Source organism: Pundamilia nyererei, unplaced genomic scaffold (genome assembly GCF_000239375.1).
Source record: "Pundamilia nyererei isolate P.nyererei 1_Seehausen unplaced genomic scaffold, PunNye1.0 scaffold00155, whole genome shotgun sequence".
NCBI lineage: Eukaryota > Metazoa > Chordata > Actinopteri > Cichliformes > Cichlidae > Pundamilia > Pundamilia nyererei.
Window position 1 is genome coordinate 791,776 of NW_005187556.1, and position 19,869 is coordinate 811,644.

General features: G+C 39.3%; 1 protein-coding gene across 1 annotated transcript in view; it reads right to left on the bottom strand.

Annotated features, from left to right (window-relative positions):
• Positions 1-19,869, bottom strand: part of grin2da (glutamate receptor, ionotropic, N-methyl D-aspartate 2D, a) — a 246,033-nt gene that overhangs the window by 137,937 nt on the left and 88,227 nt on the right. The window contains exons 2-3 of the mRNA XM_005745193.1: positions 5,729-6,357; positions 3,515-3,652 (exon numbers count right to left, since the gene is read on the bottom strand). Of these exons, the coding sequence (XP_005745250.1) occupies positions 3,515-3,652; positions 5,729-6,178 (588 nt within the window). The 5' untranslated portion in view covers positions 6,179-6,357. The remainder of the gene's footprint in view (positions 1-3,514; positions 3,653-5,728; positions 6,358-19,869) is intronic.

Genomic DNA, 19,869 nt, shown 5'->3' on the forward strand with positions numbered 1-19,869 from the left:
AGTAAGAATACCGTTAGCAGAAAATGCCATCAGTGAGCAGCCAACACGATCATTCACATGGAGCACTAAACATGAATGAAAATAAACAACAATTGAACATGGCTGCTGGTTGATTACAGGAAGTAAAAGACAATCTGGATCTGAATAAGGGAAAGCTGCAGCGTATATATGAGTGACTGATTAGCTGATTGAGCACAGCTGTGTCATATAATTGACAGGAAACAGAACAAAGGGCAGATGTATGATGAACTGAAGCGCACGACAAACAACATTTACAAAGTAGAACAGAGTGAAAGAAGAAGAGAGTCAGAACCATGATTCCTGGCAATGAATAAAGTCTCTTCTTATCTCATTTTATCAACTGGCAGAGGTTTGCAGCAGCTCCTCTTCTTTGATTGCCAGACCACAGATTTAAAAACCTCAGGTCACTGAGTCTACAGATAAGATTATTTAAAAGGTAAAATACATATTAGACTTTGTAAAAACCCAAGCGCCCATATTTGAATTAGCGGCATAAACATATGGAGTCTTTGCTGGCTCTGTAATGATTCTGTACCTTGTGCTACTTCAAAGGAACCTCACAGCCTTCTAGAAACAAAGTTGCTTTTGATTACGAATATACCGACAGTTCAGTGCCTGAACGTGTATCATCAACCAGTATTTATATTCATCTACTCACAGAACTGCAACTGCAGTTCATTGATGTAAAAATCACAATAACCACATCGTATTGTCAAGATGATCCACTTAAAATAAATTGGTCCACTTATTACACATCATACCTGTCGCAGTGAACTGCTTTGTTAGCTTGAGCTGCTTATCGCTAATCACCGTCAGAAGGCATTACCTTCTTGCCACACTCAGATTAACTAGCTGGAGAGCAAACACCAAATAATTGGCCTACAACAATGAACAAAGCAAGAATTGTTTTAAAGAAGATGCCACAGTCATGGTTACTAACAGCTTCACGAATTTTGCCACTAAAATGGTGATCAACACATCAGTGGTGGGGGAAAAAAAAATAGAAATAAAAATAAAAACACAGTTACTGCAATTACTAATCCACCACTTCCCAGCTGTACGATAGTGGATTGCATTGTTACTCACACAGTCTGCTTCTAATGTCAAAAATCCAACACATTTTTCTTCACTGTGAAACTGCTGATGCTGACAAGCTCACCAGCAGCACCAACAAAAGTGGAGCAGCTCGAGCAGACATTTGCTTTCTCTTCATCATGCTTACCAAGGAGATCAGAGGAGCAGTTTTCTGACTTTTTAAAGTATTTAGAAAATAACTGCCTCCTACGAGAGACTCGTAGGATAGAAGTTACATATTTCTCACCAGCTATATTTTTTGCTACCGGAAGTATGACATACACCCGACTTTTTCATATAGACAGAGTTACATCCATATTACTCACACGCCTAGATAATTTGTCAACTCTAAAGCTTTTTTTTTTCTAAAAGAGTTATGAGCTCTGAATCAAGTCTGCGCCAGCCCTGCTTCTACAGTATGCTGAGACCAAGGTGGAGAAAAGAAGTGAGGAGAAACTGTACACTTTTAATAACTTCTCAGATTTCATGTCTGGCTCATCTACATAAAAGGTGCCATGCTGCTCTAATTTATATTCTTATATTAACAATCAATCAAATCACAATAGTTGCCATCCCTCACAGTGCCAAACCCGCAGAGAGTGATCGCAACGCCGCAGTACCGCTCATTAAGGTTTTGAGCTTCTTCGTTTTGGTTTTGCAGTTCACAAATTTCTGGTTTAGTCTCACTGCTTTTATTAAACTCATTTTCCACCACAGCAGGCAGCCATCAAAAGACTTCCAATAAACCTATTATACACCACCTGCCCAGCACCAAACAGCAGACACTAAGTCGGGCTGACAGTGCGAACTTAGAGGTTTTAGGAGCTAATGGACTGATATTTCCCAGCTCCTTGAGACACAAAGTGGAGTGACATCCTTCAGGTGGCAAAAAAAATTCAATTCAATTAAAAAATAATATTTGATGAAGTTTCAGCTTTGAGGGCAAAACATTAATTTTCTTGCTTGAAATCGCATTTTTAATTATTTATCAAAGTAAATGTTTAAAAACTAATCTGCCAAGTCAATAATGTAATTTTCATGAAGAAAAAGCTCATTAGGAAAGCATTCTTATCCAGTGTCAGATCGCAGAAGGTGTGATTCTTCACCCACTTAATCAGAAACAAAAGCAAAAATGAACAAATGTGCCAGTAATTTAGTGATCGTACATAATCTAAATAAAAGACAGGGCAAACAAAAATGGCAAGTAGAGCTTTAGCCATTACTCAACCATAAATATGCTTTAAGTTAATGGATAGATTCATGTTTTCACAAGTGAATTTTAAAGCAGTCACATTCAAATATAGACACAATCCCTGCTTTGCTTTTCTGTAGCCCACATTTCTCTGTTAAGCTCCAACAAAAACAGGAACTTTGTCCCAGTAAAAATGCGTCTTTCGAGGTTATCCACTTCATCCATGTCAGACTAATTTTTTAAAAACCTTGGCTGATTAGAAAACAAGACACAGGTGAAAGTGATTACACACATGAAGAGGAAGTAAAACTGGTATCATGAAGCCATGAAAGGAAAACTGTCCTTCAAAGTAAAACAGGAATAAAACAAAGCTCTGAATCAAGAGGAATCCTGCTCGACATGACAACAGAGAAAATGGAAAAGGCACAGAAAGACGAGACAGAAAGGCCTAAAACAACTAAACATGAACCATGACACTGGAAACATCTCGACAAAATAACCATATGGTAACATCAAGCTTGAAAGATTGAAAATCACATGAATTAAGACTCACAATATGCCAGAATCAGAACAGGGACCCAAAAGCTCCACAAAAACAAAACTCCAACTGTAGAACAACAGCAAACAGAAGCCAAAATACAAAAGCGCAAAACAGTGGAAACATAACAGGGTCAACAGCAGCCTAAATGCTAACTAGAAAAAGGACATACCAGCCATTTATTTCACTGGTGAACGGACTCCAGTGTTTACATCGGTGTGTAAACTTTGTCTTAGTAATAAAAAAAACTCTATACTACAGCAAGAGGTGAACGTGAAGGCAGACAAGGCAGCCAATCAGATGAAACTCAGGGAGGGGAGCCCTTAAACAGACAGGAATAAAAATGGCTGATGGAAGTGGAAATGAGCATTGGAGAAAACATGACATGATTGCACGATACTACCAGGTCTAAAAGGCACAATTTGAACTTCTTTTCATGCAGATCACTAAACATTTTCATTGGTTCTAATTTTGGTTTCACTAAATATTAACTAGAAAATATAACTTTTAATTAAAAATACCAAAAACTGTTTCCTGGCCCCCTTCAAATGGTCTGAGGAGGTGAGGAGGCAATTATCACTTGGCTCATTTCTTAAAGTGTTTCATCTTCCAAGCCACAGAAAGTTCTTGGTTTAGTTCAAATGAAATTAACTGGGTTGGTGATGCAATGATAGGTAATCCATTTTTACCTGTGGCTCTCTTCCCAGACTGGCTCCTCCCCCAACGGCAACAACGGGAACCCCTGTCTGGGCAGAAACGAACTCCAGCATCGGGGCCAGAGGGGCGCGGTTCGGCGGTGGCGGTCTCTCTTCCTCAAACACTAAACCCTGGAAGTAAAACAAAGGTTGCACATTGAAACCTGGCACATCAGACGGAAGACATTACATCACCCTCATTGAGAAGCAATTTCATAATCATCTCACCAGAATTATATTCATCAAAGCCATTTTTTTTTTTAATCGTGGCGCTCCGAACCCCGAGAATAATTCAAAGACTAACCAAGTGAGCAAAAGTTAATGGAACAATAAGTACATTCACATGCTGTTCACAAAATTCCTGATAGCACTTCATTCTAATGAAGACTGTATTTTCTTATCCTGCTCAGAAACTGAATCTCTCCAAAGACTTTCTGAAATTTAATGAAGTCATGAAACATCTATCAGATGTTGGGCTTTGCTTCTCTGCTTGGCAATCAGTGTTCAGAGATATAATCAGAGTTAAATCCCTGCAGTGGACTGGCATCCTGTCAGGACAATGGGGTGTGTTGTACCTGTGCTGCTTAAGCTGCTTCACACCACAGAAACAACAGATAAGCTCCTGGCTTATGGGCCACCTCAGCTCCTGAAGGGCCTGCTAGGTGTGGCTGTTGCATGCATGCATGCTGAACTATTTCTGCAAAATCTCTGTCTCTCTCTCTCGATATATATGATTTCTTATTGAAATCTGCGTTGCTAATGGTGTTTTGTGCGACTATTTTTTTCTAGAAATCCCTGTCGCATTATAAATAAAATCATGAAAAATGCATGAACTTCTGGTGAGGCTATTGCTTTACATAATAATATGAGGTGGAGCTATTGTGATTTGAGGTTGGCTTGATGACTTAATGCTTGTTTTCTTGTAGCAATTCGGGGAAGTGGATTGAAGTTAAGTGTAGATGACAGCTCAATTCTCAAAGGGAAGCATTTGATATGCAAATAGCTTATAAACAGGACCTGGAGATAGGGTGGCAAGTGTTACTTAATAGTTAATATCATACTTGATCGAAGACATTCATAACAAGACCCTTCACTCTGCTAACATGAAAACAGACAGAGACACAGATTGGATACATGCATGCATAATGCATTTTTCTGTTGATGAATGGATGGATCAATATATGGCCGAGTAAATAAATCAGCAGTATAGTATGCAGCACATTTATTACCTCTCTGTATGGTCACAAGCAGCTCTCAAGTTGCAAACTCAGATCTGTTCCCATCCACAAGAGTCATACTATGAATGAATGAGTGAATAGATGAACAGTGAACATGGATGAATAGAATAAAAGCACAAAACACCAAACCACGACACTTCCCTAACGACCTAACACATGCATTTCTCTACTAGAAACCTCTGTGACGCGTCACAGTAAGAGTACCTGAATTATCACATACATGGTCCCATGCATGAAAAAGCATTCACTGATTCATTTAAAGCCACATGACCTATCAAGAAGGTAAATGAAAAGAACCTCACGCATGCTTTCCAACAAAGTCCATCTGACAGTCACAGCGCTTCATACTGAGACTGGCCAACTGTGCAGATGTGAGTAATTATGCAGGATTTGGAGTTCTCCTTTTATTCTTCCTCCGTAACACCTTTTGTCAGAGTGCATCACTGTGACCAACTGGTAATTTCAATTAAATGAATCCTCATTAAATCTAATAGTGATAATTACAAAAGCTGCAGTGATACAGAATCCTTTGTACGTCATACAGATGATGATTATCATAGTACTGAAGAGCCATTCCAAAACCGATTAAGGCTACTCAGATTACATTCAGTCTGAACCAAACACACTGCATATAATCTTAATCTTTCTTATCTTTAAAAAATATTTTCAAAGTCAATTAATTTTCTTGAAGACCAGCATTGTTTACATCAGTATTTCTACATTTGAACTGTTGTTGCATTTGTCAGTGCTTTGCTGTCGTTATCGCTCTGCCTCTTGTGAACTAAATTTGTCTCAAAAAATGATTTATAGGGGACAAAAAGTCATGTACATTATCATATATAAGATAATGTACAGGAACTTTTTTTTATCACTATTTATGATGATTTTGTTCCAATTTTGGCGATGTTAACAGTTTCTCTCTTACAGTCTTTGGGAATGTAACAGAAGGTTTGTGTACTTGTTTGTCTACCTGCAGTGGTGTTGTGGCCAGCAGCTCACACAGCTGCAGCAGCAGGGTCCCAGGACTGCTCTCATTCACAGCCAGGTAGATGACGTTGGCCTGACCCGAGGGCGTCATCACCGTCTCCCCCACGAGCGCGGCCAGCGACAGGTGTGACGAGGAGGAAAATGAAGTCATCTCGGCCACTTCAGCTAATGAAGCTGTCTCTGTTACTCCCCTTCCTCCCCCTCCTCCCGGACCGTTTCCCGGACCGGGCCCCGGCTCCCCGACCCCCGCACCTCCCGCCACCGGCGTCTCCGGGAGCAGGGAGGAGCCCGAGTGGACCACGGCGATGTTGACACCACCTGAGTCCCTCTCTCTCTCCCGGGGCCGGAGAAGCAGGGGGGGCGAGGGGCGCGCGGGCCCCGTACAGGCCAGGACAGCCAATAGCAGTGAGAGGGCGGGCCTTGGGGCCACCATGGGGTAAAAGGGGGGCCAGTTGCAGCTGTCGGAGGGAGTTTGGCAGGTGTTGGCAGGTGGGGTTTGGGGATTTAAGGGTAGTGGGTGGTGCCTCTAGGGAAAGAGGGGAGGAGGAGAGGAGGGAGGGTGGTGAGGGGGTCGGCGGTTCACAGTGCTTCACCTGATGAGGAGAAGAGACCCTGGAGAGGGAACAGAGAGAAGAGCCTGTTTGAATGAAGAACTGCAGCTGACCTGCTGTCATACAGCTTCTTTAACCATAACACGCATTTCAAACAGTCACTTATTTTTCTTTGTTATATATCAAGTATGCATTTATACATTATCTCAAGTGGGACGGCTGATTCATGTAGGCGTTGTGAAACACTTATTCTCCAGTAAACAATGTACATAAATGACACAGTACACCTACTCATCCTTGAATTTAATGCTTCTGTTCCGACATCCTGCAAGTCTGTAAACAAAGGAAGGATTCAGGCAGGCAGAAGCTGCTAATTTTCTTAACACCGCTTGCATCCCTAACAGCAAAATTCTGCTGACATTTCAGATTAAATAGGACGGCACATAAAAGTTAAAAGATTCACATTTGTCAGAGTGCAGTGCAAAAACTCCAGTGACTTTATCATCAAAGGTGCCATATCAAAACGAGGATCTCGTGGATTAATTCTTATTCCAAATACAACATGGGGCTGAAGTCTGGAGAGGATAGTGGCTTTTATTCTTGCATTCATAATGGAGCAACAGAATTAAACCAGAAAAATCTCATTAAGCAAAACCATCAAATCCTCTCTGTCTATGGACCAATAAGAAGACACCTGGTGCCTTGTTTCCTTTATATTTATCAGGCCAACGTTGCATCTGAAGTCCTTTTATTCAAGTAACAAAACATGTCTAAACTCAGCAGTTTAGTGTTATTTCACTGGTCTCAGTGCCAGCTCATGTCACCTGCCCTTCTGCCCATCCCATTTGCAAATCACACATGCATGTCACAAAATGACACACCACCATTTAAGTGGCTATAGCCTCACTCATGTTGCTGCACATCTGCTACCAGCTTTGCAACTCGTCTGCACCTTATGTCCTCTTTGTCATGATTTGTGTGAATAAATGATGAATAATCCTGAAAAGAACCATTGCAGTGTTTAGTGTGGAATCCAGCCAAAGTGAAACTAGAAGTGGAGGAAAAAAGCACAGTAAGCAGGTCAGGTCATTTCCTCCGAGATAAAAACCTGTCTTCTGAACTTTCTATCTCTAACAAATTTGGATTGTTTTTCGGGGTTTGTTTTTTGCACCTTTAAGCAGAGACAGAGAAGTGAGTTGGAGCATGGCGTTGTGGGGATGAGCCCAAAGGAACAAGCAGGAGCAAGACCACAGATAATAAATGGAGAGAACAACTGGAATAAAGAAACAAAGAAAAACCTGCAGGTGACAATGGTATAAAAGATGAACTGAGGCATGAAAGGAGTAGAAGAGCCTCAGATAGAGGAGTGTAGATTCAGCTGCAGAGAGAACATGCCGTTTGTGTTTGTAAAGGAGAGCAAAAGGGTGAACAGCGAGACCTCTGTGGATTTATGAAAGTGGAAAGGAAGGAATGTTAGGAATATGCACAGAGCACTGGTGTGTGTATATATAAGTAGGTGCAAAAGACGGATAAAGAAGGGCCAACCAGTGCATCAGTAGATGGGCAATATGGTAAATGGCCTGTATTTGTATAACGCTTTACTTAGTCCCTAAGGACCCCAAAGCGCTTTACACGTTCAGTCATCCACACATTCACACACTGGTGATGGCAGCTACATTGTAGCCACAGCTGCCCTGGGGCGCACTGACAGAGGTGAGGCTGCCGGACACTGGCGCCACCGGGCCCTCTGACCACCACCAGTAGGCGGTAGGTGAAGTGTTTTGCCCAAGGACACAACAACCGAGACTCTCCGAGCCGGGGCTCGAACCGGCAACCTTTCAATTACAAGACGAACTGCCAACTCTTGAGCCACAATCACAATATGACTGCAATGAGCTGCATACTACTGTATATAATGATTTCTACCTATAAAATAATAATAATAATAATTTGTGCATGATCTAACATTATGACCAAAGTCCAAATGTTCCAGCTAAGCTGAAATGCACAGAAAAGGCAATCACAATAAAGACTCTGCTGCAAATTCCCTCCAGAGCTACCCTTTGGCACTGTAGTTGATGGTTTTCCAGAGGAATCCTTGGGGGAAGTAATGATTATTTTCCTCATATTTCCCACTACTAGTTGCTTAAGATGTTGATTATGCAAATGCACACTTTGAAGTTTCTGTATACTACAGTCTAAGCTACGCTTCTGCCAGGAGGAATACCTGCTTGCATAGTTGCAATGAATGAAAACATGTTGACTTTTACTCTAACAAAAATGAAAAATCTGACACTTGTCTCCTTTGCAACTTGACAACATTAACTGTAACATAATTAAAATTATCCAATATTGAAATACTGTAATAATTCAAATCCTTAAAATGCAGTAGTCTTTGGTGAGCAGGTGATCTTTAATTTATTTCATGAAAATTGTTCTATTTGAGTGAATTTTAAAAGTCTAAGTCTGTAATTTTTTTTTTTTAATGATCTAGATTTCATACTTCATCAGTTGTCTGATCTTATAAGTCCCATGATTGCTGCCTATCTTTATACGCGTTACACATTAAACAAAATTATTACCATCATGAGGTTACCCAGATCCCTGTATATGTCTTAGGTCTGCAGTCATAAAATAATCAGTCTGACAAGGATTCATCGTTGCAAATATGTGTAGGTAGGCATTCATGGGCTCTTAGAAATACCCAATTGGATAAATCAACTAAAGATAAGCCTTAACAATATACTAATATGCACCACTGCAGCTTGCTTTTTCTCTCAGTGTCCTTTTGGTTGGTTGATGTTAGCTCATGGTAGATGGTGAAACAAACTGCTTGTCCAATCACAAAATGAAAAGCAACTATTCGTGTGCCTACCCTTGCCCATACAGGTTCCAAGGACAATTTCCCAGATGGCTCTGTGTAACAAACCATCTGTTGTGTCAGGTTAATCATCAGGTATCCCACCTGACAGTCATGTACACCTTTCTGCTGCCTGTTGTGCACTTTGACCACTTGATGATGATGATAATAATAAAAAAGAAGCCACAATTCAACAGCTGACGAGGAACATGTTTACCGTTTGTTGGCTGCATCGCCCTTAAGCGTTGCACACGTTCACACATCTAGGAAGTGCCCAACACACACACACACACACACACACACACACACACACACACACACACACACACACACCGACTTAGTTGTTCCGGGTTAAACAACTTGCTCGAGGGCACCTCAACTGTAATTGCTGAGGGAGTCAAGAAAGCTGGTTTTTCAGACACAGATTAAATTTTACAATAGTTTGATAAGACTCTGTACACTGTGCTCAGCTCTACTAAAGATGTCCATGTAAGAGCTAAAAGAGGTAACAACACTATCCTGCAGCAGGTTAACATGTAAGTCTGCCTGACCGAGGCACCACAGACATTTCCTCCCCTCTCACTGTCTAGTTGAAGTAGGTAGAAGACTAACAGGCTGATTCTGACACTATTTTATTTCCACTTTTTACCAAAGGAAAAATGTAGAGATCAGAGATTTGATCAGGACAGCTGACACAATAATATGTGGATGAAGATGAAGCATCTAAACAGCATGATAAAATAAAACATTAGCTTAGAGACCCGTGAGGCTGGAACACAATCATATTACAGAATCATTACCACCGTAAAAATACAACTATTGGGTAAAATAATTCAAGCAGCATATTCTACTGTGAACTGATCCCTTATTAATCACATACTGAACATAGAAAAAAATTAAAGATATTATAAACAGACTTGTATTAAATACAAAGAGTGATGTGAGTACATAGAGATACACCTACAGAGAAATCATGAAGCCACGGCTCTCCTTGGCTCTATAGCTTACAGCGAGTTTTAGTTTATTGTTACAGCTGTGCCTTTACTTCACTTGGTTTTGTTTACTGTCACTCTCATTGTTTCATTTACGTAAAGAAGACAGCTGCTTTGTGGAGAAATCCCACTAAGCAAAACGTGGCAAAAAGGTAGCGAAAGTAGTGGGACATGGTTGCTACAAGAAAGTGAATCAAAAATTTACATTAAACAGACGCGACTAAGATTACAAAGGTGATTCAAGTGTCTGTGAATGTGATGTTTGCTGGTGCCAGATGGGCTGGTCTGAATATTTCAGAAACTGCTGAGCTAGTGGAGTTTGAAGAGTTTACAGTGAAAGGTCTGAAAAAGGGAAAATATCAGTGAGCAGCAGTTCTCTGTAACAGAATTCCTTGTTGCAGCCAGAGAACAGAGAACAGTCTGACTGTTATGATCTAAGGTAACAGTAACTCAAATAATCACTTGTTATCACTAAGATATGCAGAAGAACATCTCTACACACACAACACATTGACCTTTGAAGGTTACGGCAGCAGAAGACCACACCAGGTGTCACTGCTGTCAGGTAAGAAATTAAGGTTACAGCTTACAGCCTCTCTGAAATTAGACACCAAAATACTGTAGAAAATGTTGCCTGGCCTGATGTGTCTTTATTCTGATTTCTACATTTTGGAGGGTAGAATCAGAATAAACAACATAAAAGCATGGATCCATCCTGCTTTCTCTCAGTGACTCAAGCTGGTGGTGCTGTAATGGTGTGGGCTTTTTTTTCTTGGCACACTTCGTGTCCCTTAAATCCAAATAAGCATTAATTAAACCCGACAGACTGACTATTGCAGCTGACCACGTCCATCTCTTTATGACCACACTGTACCCTCTTCTGACGTCTGCATCTAGCAGGATATTGTGCCATGTGACAAAGCTCAAATCATCCCAAACCAGTTTTTTGAATATCAAGGTTCAAGGGTTCAAGGTTCTTTATTATTTGTCACATGCATAAAGAACCTTGAACCCTTGAACCTTGATCAATATGACAGTGAGGTTAGTGTCATAGTGTCTATGACCTCCATGGACTGTGGAGATTGCAGTTCAGAGCACCTTTGGGATGTGGTGGAACAGGAGATTCACATCATGAATCTGCAGCAACTGTGTTACACTGTCATCACAGTCTCGACCAAAATCAACGAGGAACGTTTCCAACAGCTCTTTGAATCTATGCCTCAAAGAATTAAGGCTTAATAAAGTGGCAGCTACGTGCATTTCCTAACTCTGTCTCAGAGTTCATAATTGTACACAGAGATTTAATTGAATCAAGAATTTGCATATATTTTATATATTACAGTACAGAGCACTGTGACCTAGTTACACCACCTCCTATTAATAAATGTTAATGTGAGCAGTGTGCATTATCAGTACTATCCTCTAGTGGATAAGATATTAAGACATCACTTATCTACTCTACATTAGTGCATTACTAGGTTGCTAAAATGTCTGCAAGAACTGATTTCCCGGGTGAGGACAGAGAGACCCCAGTTGTATCTTTCACATAAAAATCCAGCTTTAGTTTCTCTTACACTGTCAAACACCATCAGTCACACACTTCAGTACATTCCAGAAGTTGATAAGTGTTGTAATTTTCTTTTTTGGGTGTCCCCTCAGATAACCTCTTTTCAGTAACAACATTATCTGTTTTTAGCTTTAGGGTTAAAATTGGAGTTAAATCTAATGTAACTGACTGAAAGGGGGAAAAATGTGATCTCTGCCACTAAAGTAAATCCTGATTCTTGTGCAATGCTGCCAGTGAAGGAAAAGGCTGGATTGTAGGGGATCATGGATTTATATTACAGTTTCATAAAGGGCCATGTGTCGTTCCCAAATGGATCAAGAAACAGCAGCAGGAGTCATTTTACAATATGTGAATATGTGGATGTGAAATGTAGTACCTTCAACTGTATTTAAGATATACAATATTCATGGGATTGCGTGCGTTTACTGCAACTGTTCCTGTGAACATTCCACAATATACTGACGGGACTGCAATGCACAGCACAAAACAAAGCTTTAAACATGTCCCTTCGGCCTGAGTGCTGTGTAATATACTGCCAAGAGCAGTCCAGCAAACAGAAGCTTTTTCTAAGCATTACGGTGAATGTGAGGATATAAAGTATATATTACGCTGTGGTTCCATATTGTCTCCAAACTCTACTTTTTTTTTAAGCATTTCATAGCTGGTGAATTAAATTAATGATATGAAGAAAGATATAATTGCCTTTATTAAAGTAAACCTATTATGCTTTAATATATTCTGCCACTTACATATTTTTATAGCGCTGATGGTCCAAATTACCAATAAGCAGCCCAACGTTTTTATGATGTTGACTGAGAATGTCATTAATATGATCATATCAGGTTCAGAGAAGCTAAAATGGTTTGTTTCATACTGTGAACTTAATGTCTTCACATGCAATGAGCTGCACTATATGAAAGTAGGGTCCACAAATATAAAATATGGAGTTTAGCACTCCTTTAAATGCAAATTTTTAATTTTCTGCTTTTAATTTATTAAAAGCAAAAACGAAACGAGCCTATGAGCGTGTTCTTTAGTAGCCACTTTAAAATTCTTCACATGACAGAGGCTTTGTTTCTTCCATGAGGATTAGTGTTTCATAGCATACAAATTGTTCAATAAAATAAAAAGTGTATGTTTTATTTTAGCAAGATCATCTTCATAATGTGTTAAATTGACGTGCATTTAAAAAACATTAAAATGATGTGCTCATGTTTGAACATTACAAAGATACATTAAAATGTTGTTGTTCATTAGATCGTAAAAAGCCTAAAACTCAGCCTGATGAACACCAGACCAAGTGTGACATTGACACCGTCACATATGGAAAACAGAAAATAGAGAGCAGGCGTGTAACGAGACTTGACGTTCTTCCAAAAGACGTTGGCAAAAAGTTGGTAAAACACTAAGTCCTGAAAGCTTGGTGTAATACTGAGACATAAGCCTGACCATAGGTCTTATCATCCTACCTCACGAGCGCAATCTCAAAATGTATTCAGCCACAAAGCAAAGATTTGTGAAATACCTGAAGCCTGAAAACTGGAGGTGCTTTATAAGAGCAGACCAATGCAAATGGTTTTATAATGAAATGTTTAGCAGTCAGACATGAGTGGCTTGATTGAATGTTTATGACTTTCTTTAGGATTTAGGTGTTTTTTTCAGAACTGAAAAAAGTTGCTCAAATTTTCTTGCAAGTGTATGAAAAATAAAGCAGTAAGGTAACATTTTTCTGCGTGAACCATCAGAGTCACTCTGCTTAAAATGTAATGAATGCTGAAGAGCATACAGAGAGACTGCATGTGAATCATACCTGTTATGCTACATAGTCTTAATACCAGTCATTAGTCATGCTGTTGGCCTTGGCTATACTGTATATACAGGCTCAAGCTGTTGACACTTATCAGACTTAAATACACGGAGAAAGGGAAGCAGTATGAGGACTGCAGGCTGCCAAACAGCAGACGCACAAAGCTGTCAAGACACCAGCATTATCACAGCTTTCAGTGACTGTCTGTTTATTTAAAGTAAATGGTAAATGCTTGAACCAAACCTGTCCATTTAATTTAATTTCTTTTATTTTCTTGCCTGCACATCTTAGGGACACACTTCATCATGTGGCACACGTGGATGCAGCAAAGTCACCTGTGCTACTTTATGCAATTTATAATGTAAAGTAGCCTAATACCCCATACTGTAGAAAAGCTGTGTCTTTGCACATACAGAGTCCGTTAAGAAAGGAAATACTTTGAAGCTATTTTTGGCTGAGTCTGATCAGTGATTTGATTAATGATGATAAAGGTCGCTTGTTATCTTTTCTCCAATCTTCACTGTGTTGTAGCTGTTATATTTTCTTCAATATTGCTCTTTGCTGCTGCAGTGACCCACTTTCCCATCGGCATCGTTAAAACTTCATCTTGTTCTATGTTGTGTTATCTTTTTAGAGGACAAGATAATCTTCATTGCATCGATTAAAGTTAACGTGTGCCACAAGGCAGTTGTGTAAAGAGAAGTGTGGAACTGAAAATCATTTAGCATCCTGTACATGTAGCAGGAATTTTGACTTCCGCAGCCTTAAGCCTGTCTTCAAAGTGACATCAACTACTTGATGAGCTGTTCTGGAGTTGTGAATGGTAAAAAATACAGTAATTTAACCTCGAATCCAAACGGTACACTACCACATATTCTACCGCGATTCAAAATTTTCTTGACTCCTTTGGAGGCTGCAAATACACATGAAATGACGTGGATCATTGCGCACTTGTCAAATGCAATAAAAGAAATGCTGAAAGGTTTCAAACTTTGGAGGAAATTACTTCTCTTTTAGTCATAGTCTACATGGTTATAGCAAAGAAAGAAAGGACGAATGAAAGGCAGAAAAGAGAGTGCTAGAAAGCCGGAGATACAGTGGCTACAGTTTTCTGATGCATCGAGGTTTACTGATTGGCCTCCGCAGTGAGAGCAGTGTAAGCATATGGCTAAAACCTAGAGGCAGTATCTACTACTTGGCACACAGAGCAGCAAACAACACATGCAAGTCATGCAGTATTCATGGTCCTGTGTTGGTGTCTGTAAAACTGGAAATTCACCTGAATTAGACCTACCAGGGCTAAATCACACAGCTGTGTACAGTTCTTCAATGAGCCAACAGGAAGTAGCCCGATGGTAATGATGGCACGCATTGGTTGCAAAGTTGACTTGAACAGGAAAGACAATGGCAGCACAATAAAAGAAGAATGGACAAAACAAAAATTATAAGCAAGGAAAACTATGTTTGGTAACTAGGTAGGTTACCAAAGGTAGGTAGATAGCAGGTTTTTCCCATGAAAAGCAATTATTACTATTACCTGCTGCCAAATTAGCTATATGTTACCCTGTTTTAGGTGATTATGCATAAATTATGACTGATGGGTGGCACAGGAAGCCATAGAAGAATAAGAAGCCCGGAAGCTCCTGAAACTTGTCTGTCGCCATTGCGGATAGCCACACATCAAAGGTTGATTCAGACACATCAAAAATCCTGAAAAGGGTACTTACATAAACAGTAAGATAAAAAGTTCATGCCAGTTTTTCAAGTTACACATTTTTAACACCACGCCTATCTTATATCTAACTGTGAACCATCTCATTTTTCTGGAAGGGAAAATGACCAAAAGATTGACCAGTCCAATACATGTAAGTGTTCTGCCAATGTTGTGGTTACATTTTAAATTTTGTGTGAAAGTTTACCAAATCTGAGACTTATTCAAGAATATTTATGCTAATTTACTTGGCCTCTGTTAAGAACTTAGCTGATTCTAACAGGTCCTATATCGATTTAAAATAGTAAAAAAATAGTTGCAAATGAACCTTTTTGTTGAAAATCTTGATATAAATAATATGAAAAAGCACCTCTGATAAAAAAGGAAAACCTTGTTTGTGGAATTAGGATTGTTAATTATTCCTTTTTTTTATTAAATGTGCTTTTGTTGATGCTACCGGAATTGACATTTAATAGGTTTCATTAAAAAAAAAATGTAAAAAAAGAAAAAAAAGGCATGAAAAATCTGAAGTGAACAGCTGTGGTGGCAGTAAATGTGTCAAAACCTGGATGCAAATTAAGCTGTTGTTGGAAAAACAAATTGCATCCTACACAAACACTCTCCGGAGGGATGAGAACAAGAAATGTCAAAGCGGAGGCTTGTGGGAAAGATGCTAGAGCACATTGTGCATTTAGCACATTGCAGTGCTGGAGAGATGGATGTTTTTCTGTGCCTGTGTGAAGGCTGCTAATACATGATTGATTATCAATCAGTATTCTGCTGCCTTAGAAACCGTGGGATGCACCAGAAGCATTGGAACAACTGGAGCTGTGAAAGCAGACACCAAATCCTGTACGTGTCAAACCATATATGTTTAAATTTTTTAAATTCCCTGTATGACCAACACAACAGCTGTGCTCAAACAACGATCTGCAGGTTGAGGTGTGTGTGAGTGTGTGAGTATGGTTATGTGTGCACAGAAATAATGACTACTAAAAGAAAGATGAAGATGTTCAGCAAGAACCAAAAAGAAACCACACAGACAGAGAAAAGGTGTAAAGAGGATATGCAGAAATGCAGTGGCAACAGCGTCTGCAGAGGGGGAAGGCAGACGAGGGGTGGGGGGAGGAGCGGCTGGCAATGTACGCAACGATCAATCAACATCACTTTAAGTCAGCATACTCACAAAGTGGAGTACAGTGTGTTTCCTTAGGAGCTACGAACCTCCGGCTCTGAGGGCAGAGCGAGCGTGGCCACTCCCCTGTGTATTGATTATGGCTACTTATGGCACCCATGGGTTTCATGTTCCTTTTCATTTTTCTCTTTTGCTGCATTTCTTATAGAACATACTGCTCTCATGCTGGCAGTAGAGCCAATCACTCTCATTCCACCGAGTGCTGCTACAAAATTAATTAACTTTACTGCACTTTGCCTACATTTTTAGCTGATGCTAATTATGAGAACTTTTCATAGATACATCACGCTAAGGAAATTGGATTCTCTTTGCCAGTATTCCAGTATTTTATTTATTTGAGGAAACAAATAAAGAAATTATATTTTGTAGTTTTGTTTGTTTATTTGTTCTGGTAATCTCAGTGTCACACCTTAGCTAAGACATTAGACACTAGGGTCCCACATGTGGTTACTTTAAGTAACAGAAAGACTTTCATTATTATTATTATTAATTACAAATAATTATAATAATTTGTAATAAACTGTAACAAAAAGATTATGTATGTGTGTGGATGATTTATTTATTTAAAAAATAAACTTTTTTTTAGCATAGTTGCTTACTGTGTTATGAGATCAGTGTGGACTTTAATTACTTTAAAAACGACTCAGTCACTAATTATTTAATCACTCGTGATGATTTGATGTGGACCAGTATATGTTCTCTGATGTGAAAATAAATGTTTTGCTTGGTGCTGTATTGTCTGATTTGGGCTTTCATGTTCTGCAAAGAGGCAGAATGGACTTGTGCTGTAATTGTGTGCTTAGAGCAATACAAAATGATAGAGAATGGGAGAAGCTGATTGACAGAACGATTCAATAATTGCTTCTTTGCTTGCTTTGTAAAGAATGTGAAGAATGTGTGTAGGGCACAACGTTAGATATAAAGAAGAACAAGGAAAGTTAGCAATGGGAGTTTTGATTGAAATTGAAAGAGTATGTTATTAAAAGCAGGAGATTAAAAAAATCTACCCTTTATTTTTATAACCATGCTGCTACAGTAAGAGGCATTCTCACTAGTGCAATATGATGTACCAAACAACAATAACTAGGATCATTAAAGGGGCCTATCATGCTTGTTTATATATGTTTTATTTTTGGACTCCATCTTACTCTTATCTTATCCCATAAACCTCACTTCATCCTCTGACTGCAACATGCTGTTTTAACCCCCCACCCCTTTTTTTTCCCCTCTTCTAATTGGCTGTACTGTGCAAAAAGAAGATTTGAACAAGAGGTGGGCGGGGCCGTTTTACTCAGTTAGTGTGGGTTTTCCACTTTTTTGACATTATACAGAAAAACGGATTTTAAAAAAACCCTGTTTGAAACAGTATTTAGAGCACTCTAATGTTGCTGTTCTACACTCAATAAAATATTGCACCTGCCACTGTAACCGTAATAAGATAATAAGAAAAAAACACAATAGATTTAATTTAACAGTGATTTGATTTACCGCCACAAGATCTATGCGTGATAGCACTTTAGTACAAATTGTGACTTTTTTTTTTGTTGAAGTCAAATTAGTAATAAAAAATAATTAGAAATTAGACAGATTTGATGTTCAATAGAATAGCAATTACAGCAATACAACATAGCAATTAAAGGATATTGCTGAGTGTGTGATAGTCAGATGAAACAGATGAAACCATTCCAGAGCTTTTTAATGAGAGTTTTCCAAGATTAATCATTCAAAACTGATATGGAGAGAAATATCTCAGTTAGGCTTTTTTAAACTATGCAACACTACACTTAGTTAACCCAAATGTGTTTAGCTGCAACAGATTTTATACAGTCAGGATGTACCTAATGAAGTGGCATTATTAGGTATATCCTGCAATTACTGAATTGGATCTTCTTTTAACTTCAGACTTTTTCATTGAATTTTATTTATACAGCAGCAAATCAACAACAGTCGCCTCAAAGTTTCTCAGAACTGCCTTAGATTCATTTTACCAATGTTACAAAGAATTATCTTCTGTTGTCCAATTATGGCCAACGTGTACACAACCTGTGCAAAATATAGTCTCTGTTCTGCTTATAGCAGTGGCACCCAGTGTAGTCTTCTGCTTCATAGTTCAATGTGTTGTACAAAGAACTGCTTATAGACTATTTTGACTTTTTAGTTTGTCTTCTCCTAGTGATGGTTGTGCAGGAAAATCCCAGTAGATCAGCAGTTTCTGAAAAACTCATACCAGCCCACCTGGCACAATCAAGCATGCCTAGTTCAAAGTCATGTAGACATGGCATGTGATTGGTTGATTATACAGTTGTGTTAACAACCTTTTGAATAGGTGTACCAAACAAAGTGGATGGTGCATGTATGTAACTGTCAAAAACAACAACCAAACAAAAAAAACAAGCAATAAAATAACTGCTCACTTTGACGATGGAAGAGCTTATACAGTAGTATTGTCCGTTTTTTTTTTTTAAATGTGAGGACCAAATTGACTAAACCCACACATACGTGGCAACCTTCCTCATTTTTTCCTTACATTCGTTTTCTTCCCATTATCACTTTTCCTGTCATTTCCACATATTCTCTCCTTTCTTTACATCTCCCTTCCTCTCCCTCCTACACTGCCTCCTCTTCATCTTCCTCCTCTCTTCCTCCCCTTTCTCTCCTGTGGGCCATCAGAATTCATTACAGGCTGAGCTGATTCATGGCTCAGTCCCACATCATTGGAGAGCATGGAGGCATGCTTATAAATCTACACACTACTGAGAGACACATGCACACAAACACGCACCGTGTCACAAAAACGACACTGCATGCATACTTATCAGCATATCAAAGACATGGCTAAATGAACTTAGTGCATGGACATGTCCTCTCACTATTACACACAGCATGCAGTTACACATGCACATCGCACTGGCTCATCAGCAGAGTGCGCAGCCTTTGTCCTGCAGACCATCATAGGCAGCAACCTGCTGAGCATCCAGCTCTGCACATGTGCAGGAAACTCCTCTTCCAGCTTCATAACAAGCAGGGGGACTTGAGGTCTCTTAACTGAGTAGATACTCTGTGCATAGAGTCACAGTGAAAATTGCACAATTTAATGCGTGAGAGAACTAGCAGCATTTTTGCCCTCTTTCACGATGCTGTTTAAGTATTAAAAATAAGAAAAGGATGCATGAGAGTTTCAGTACATTCAAGATGATTTAGTAACATGCATTTCTCTCTCATTTTTAGCTTTGTTTCTTGACATGAACTATTTATGATTGTGAAGGATTAATGCATTCAAGCAGAGCGTTACATTTGTGCATGGATCAGTGATGCAGGATCAAATGCTTCATTCATGCTTATCCATCAGGGCCTCGTTCATCAGTGTCTTGGCTACCAGCTGACATGTAACATCATATTACAGGTTACTGTGCTGCGCAATTCATACCAATGCTTTGCCTG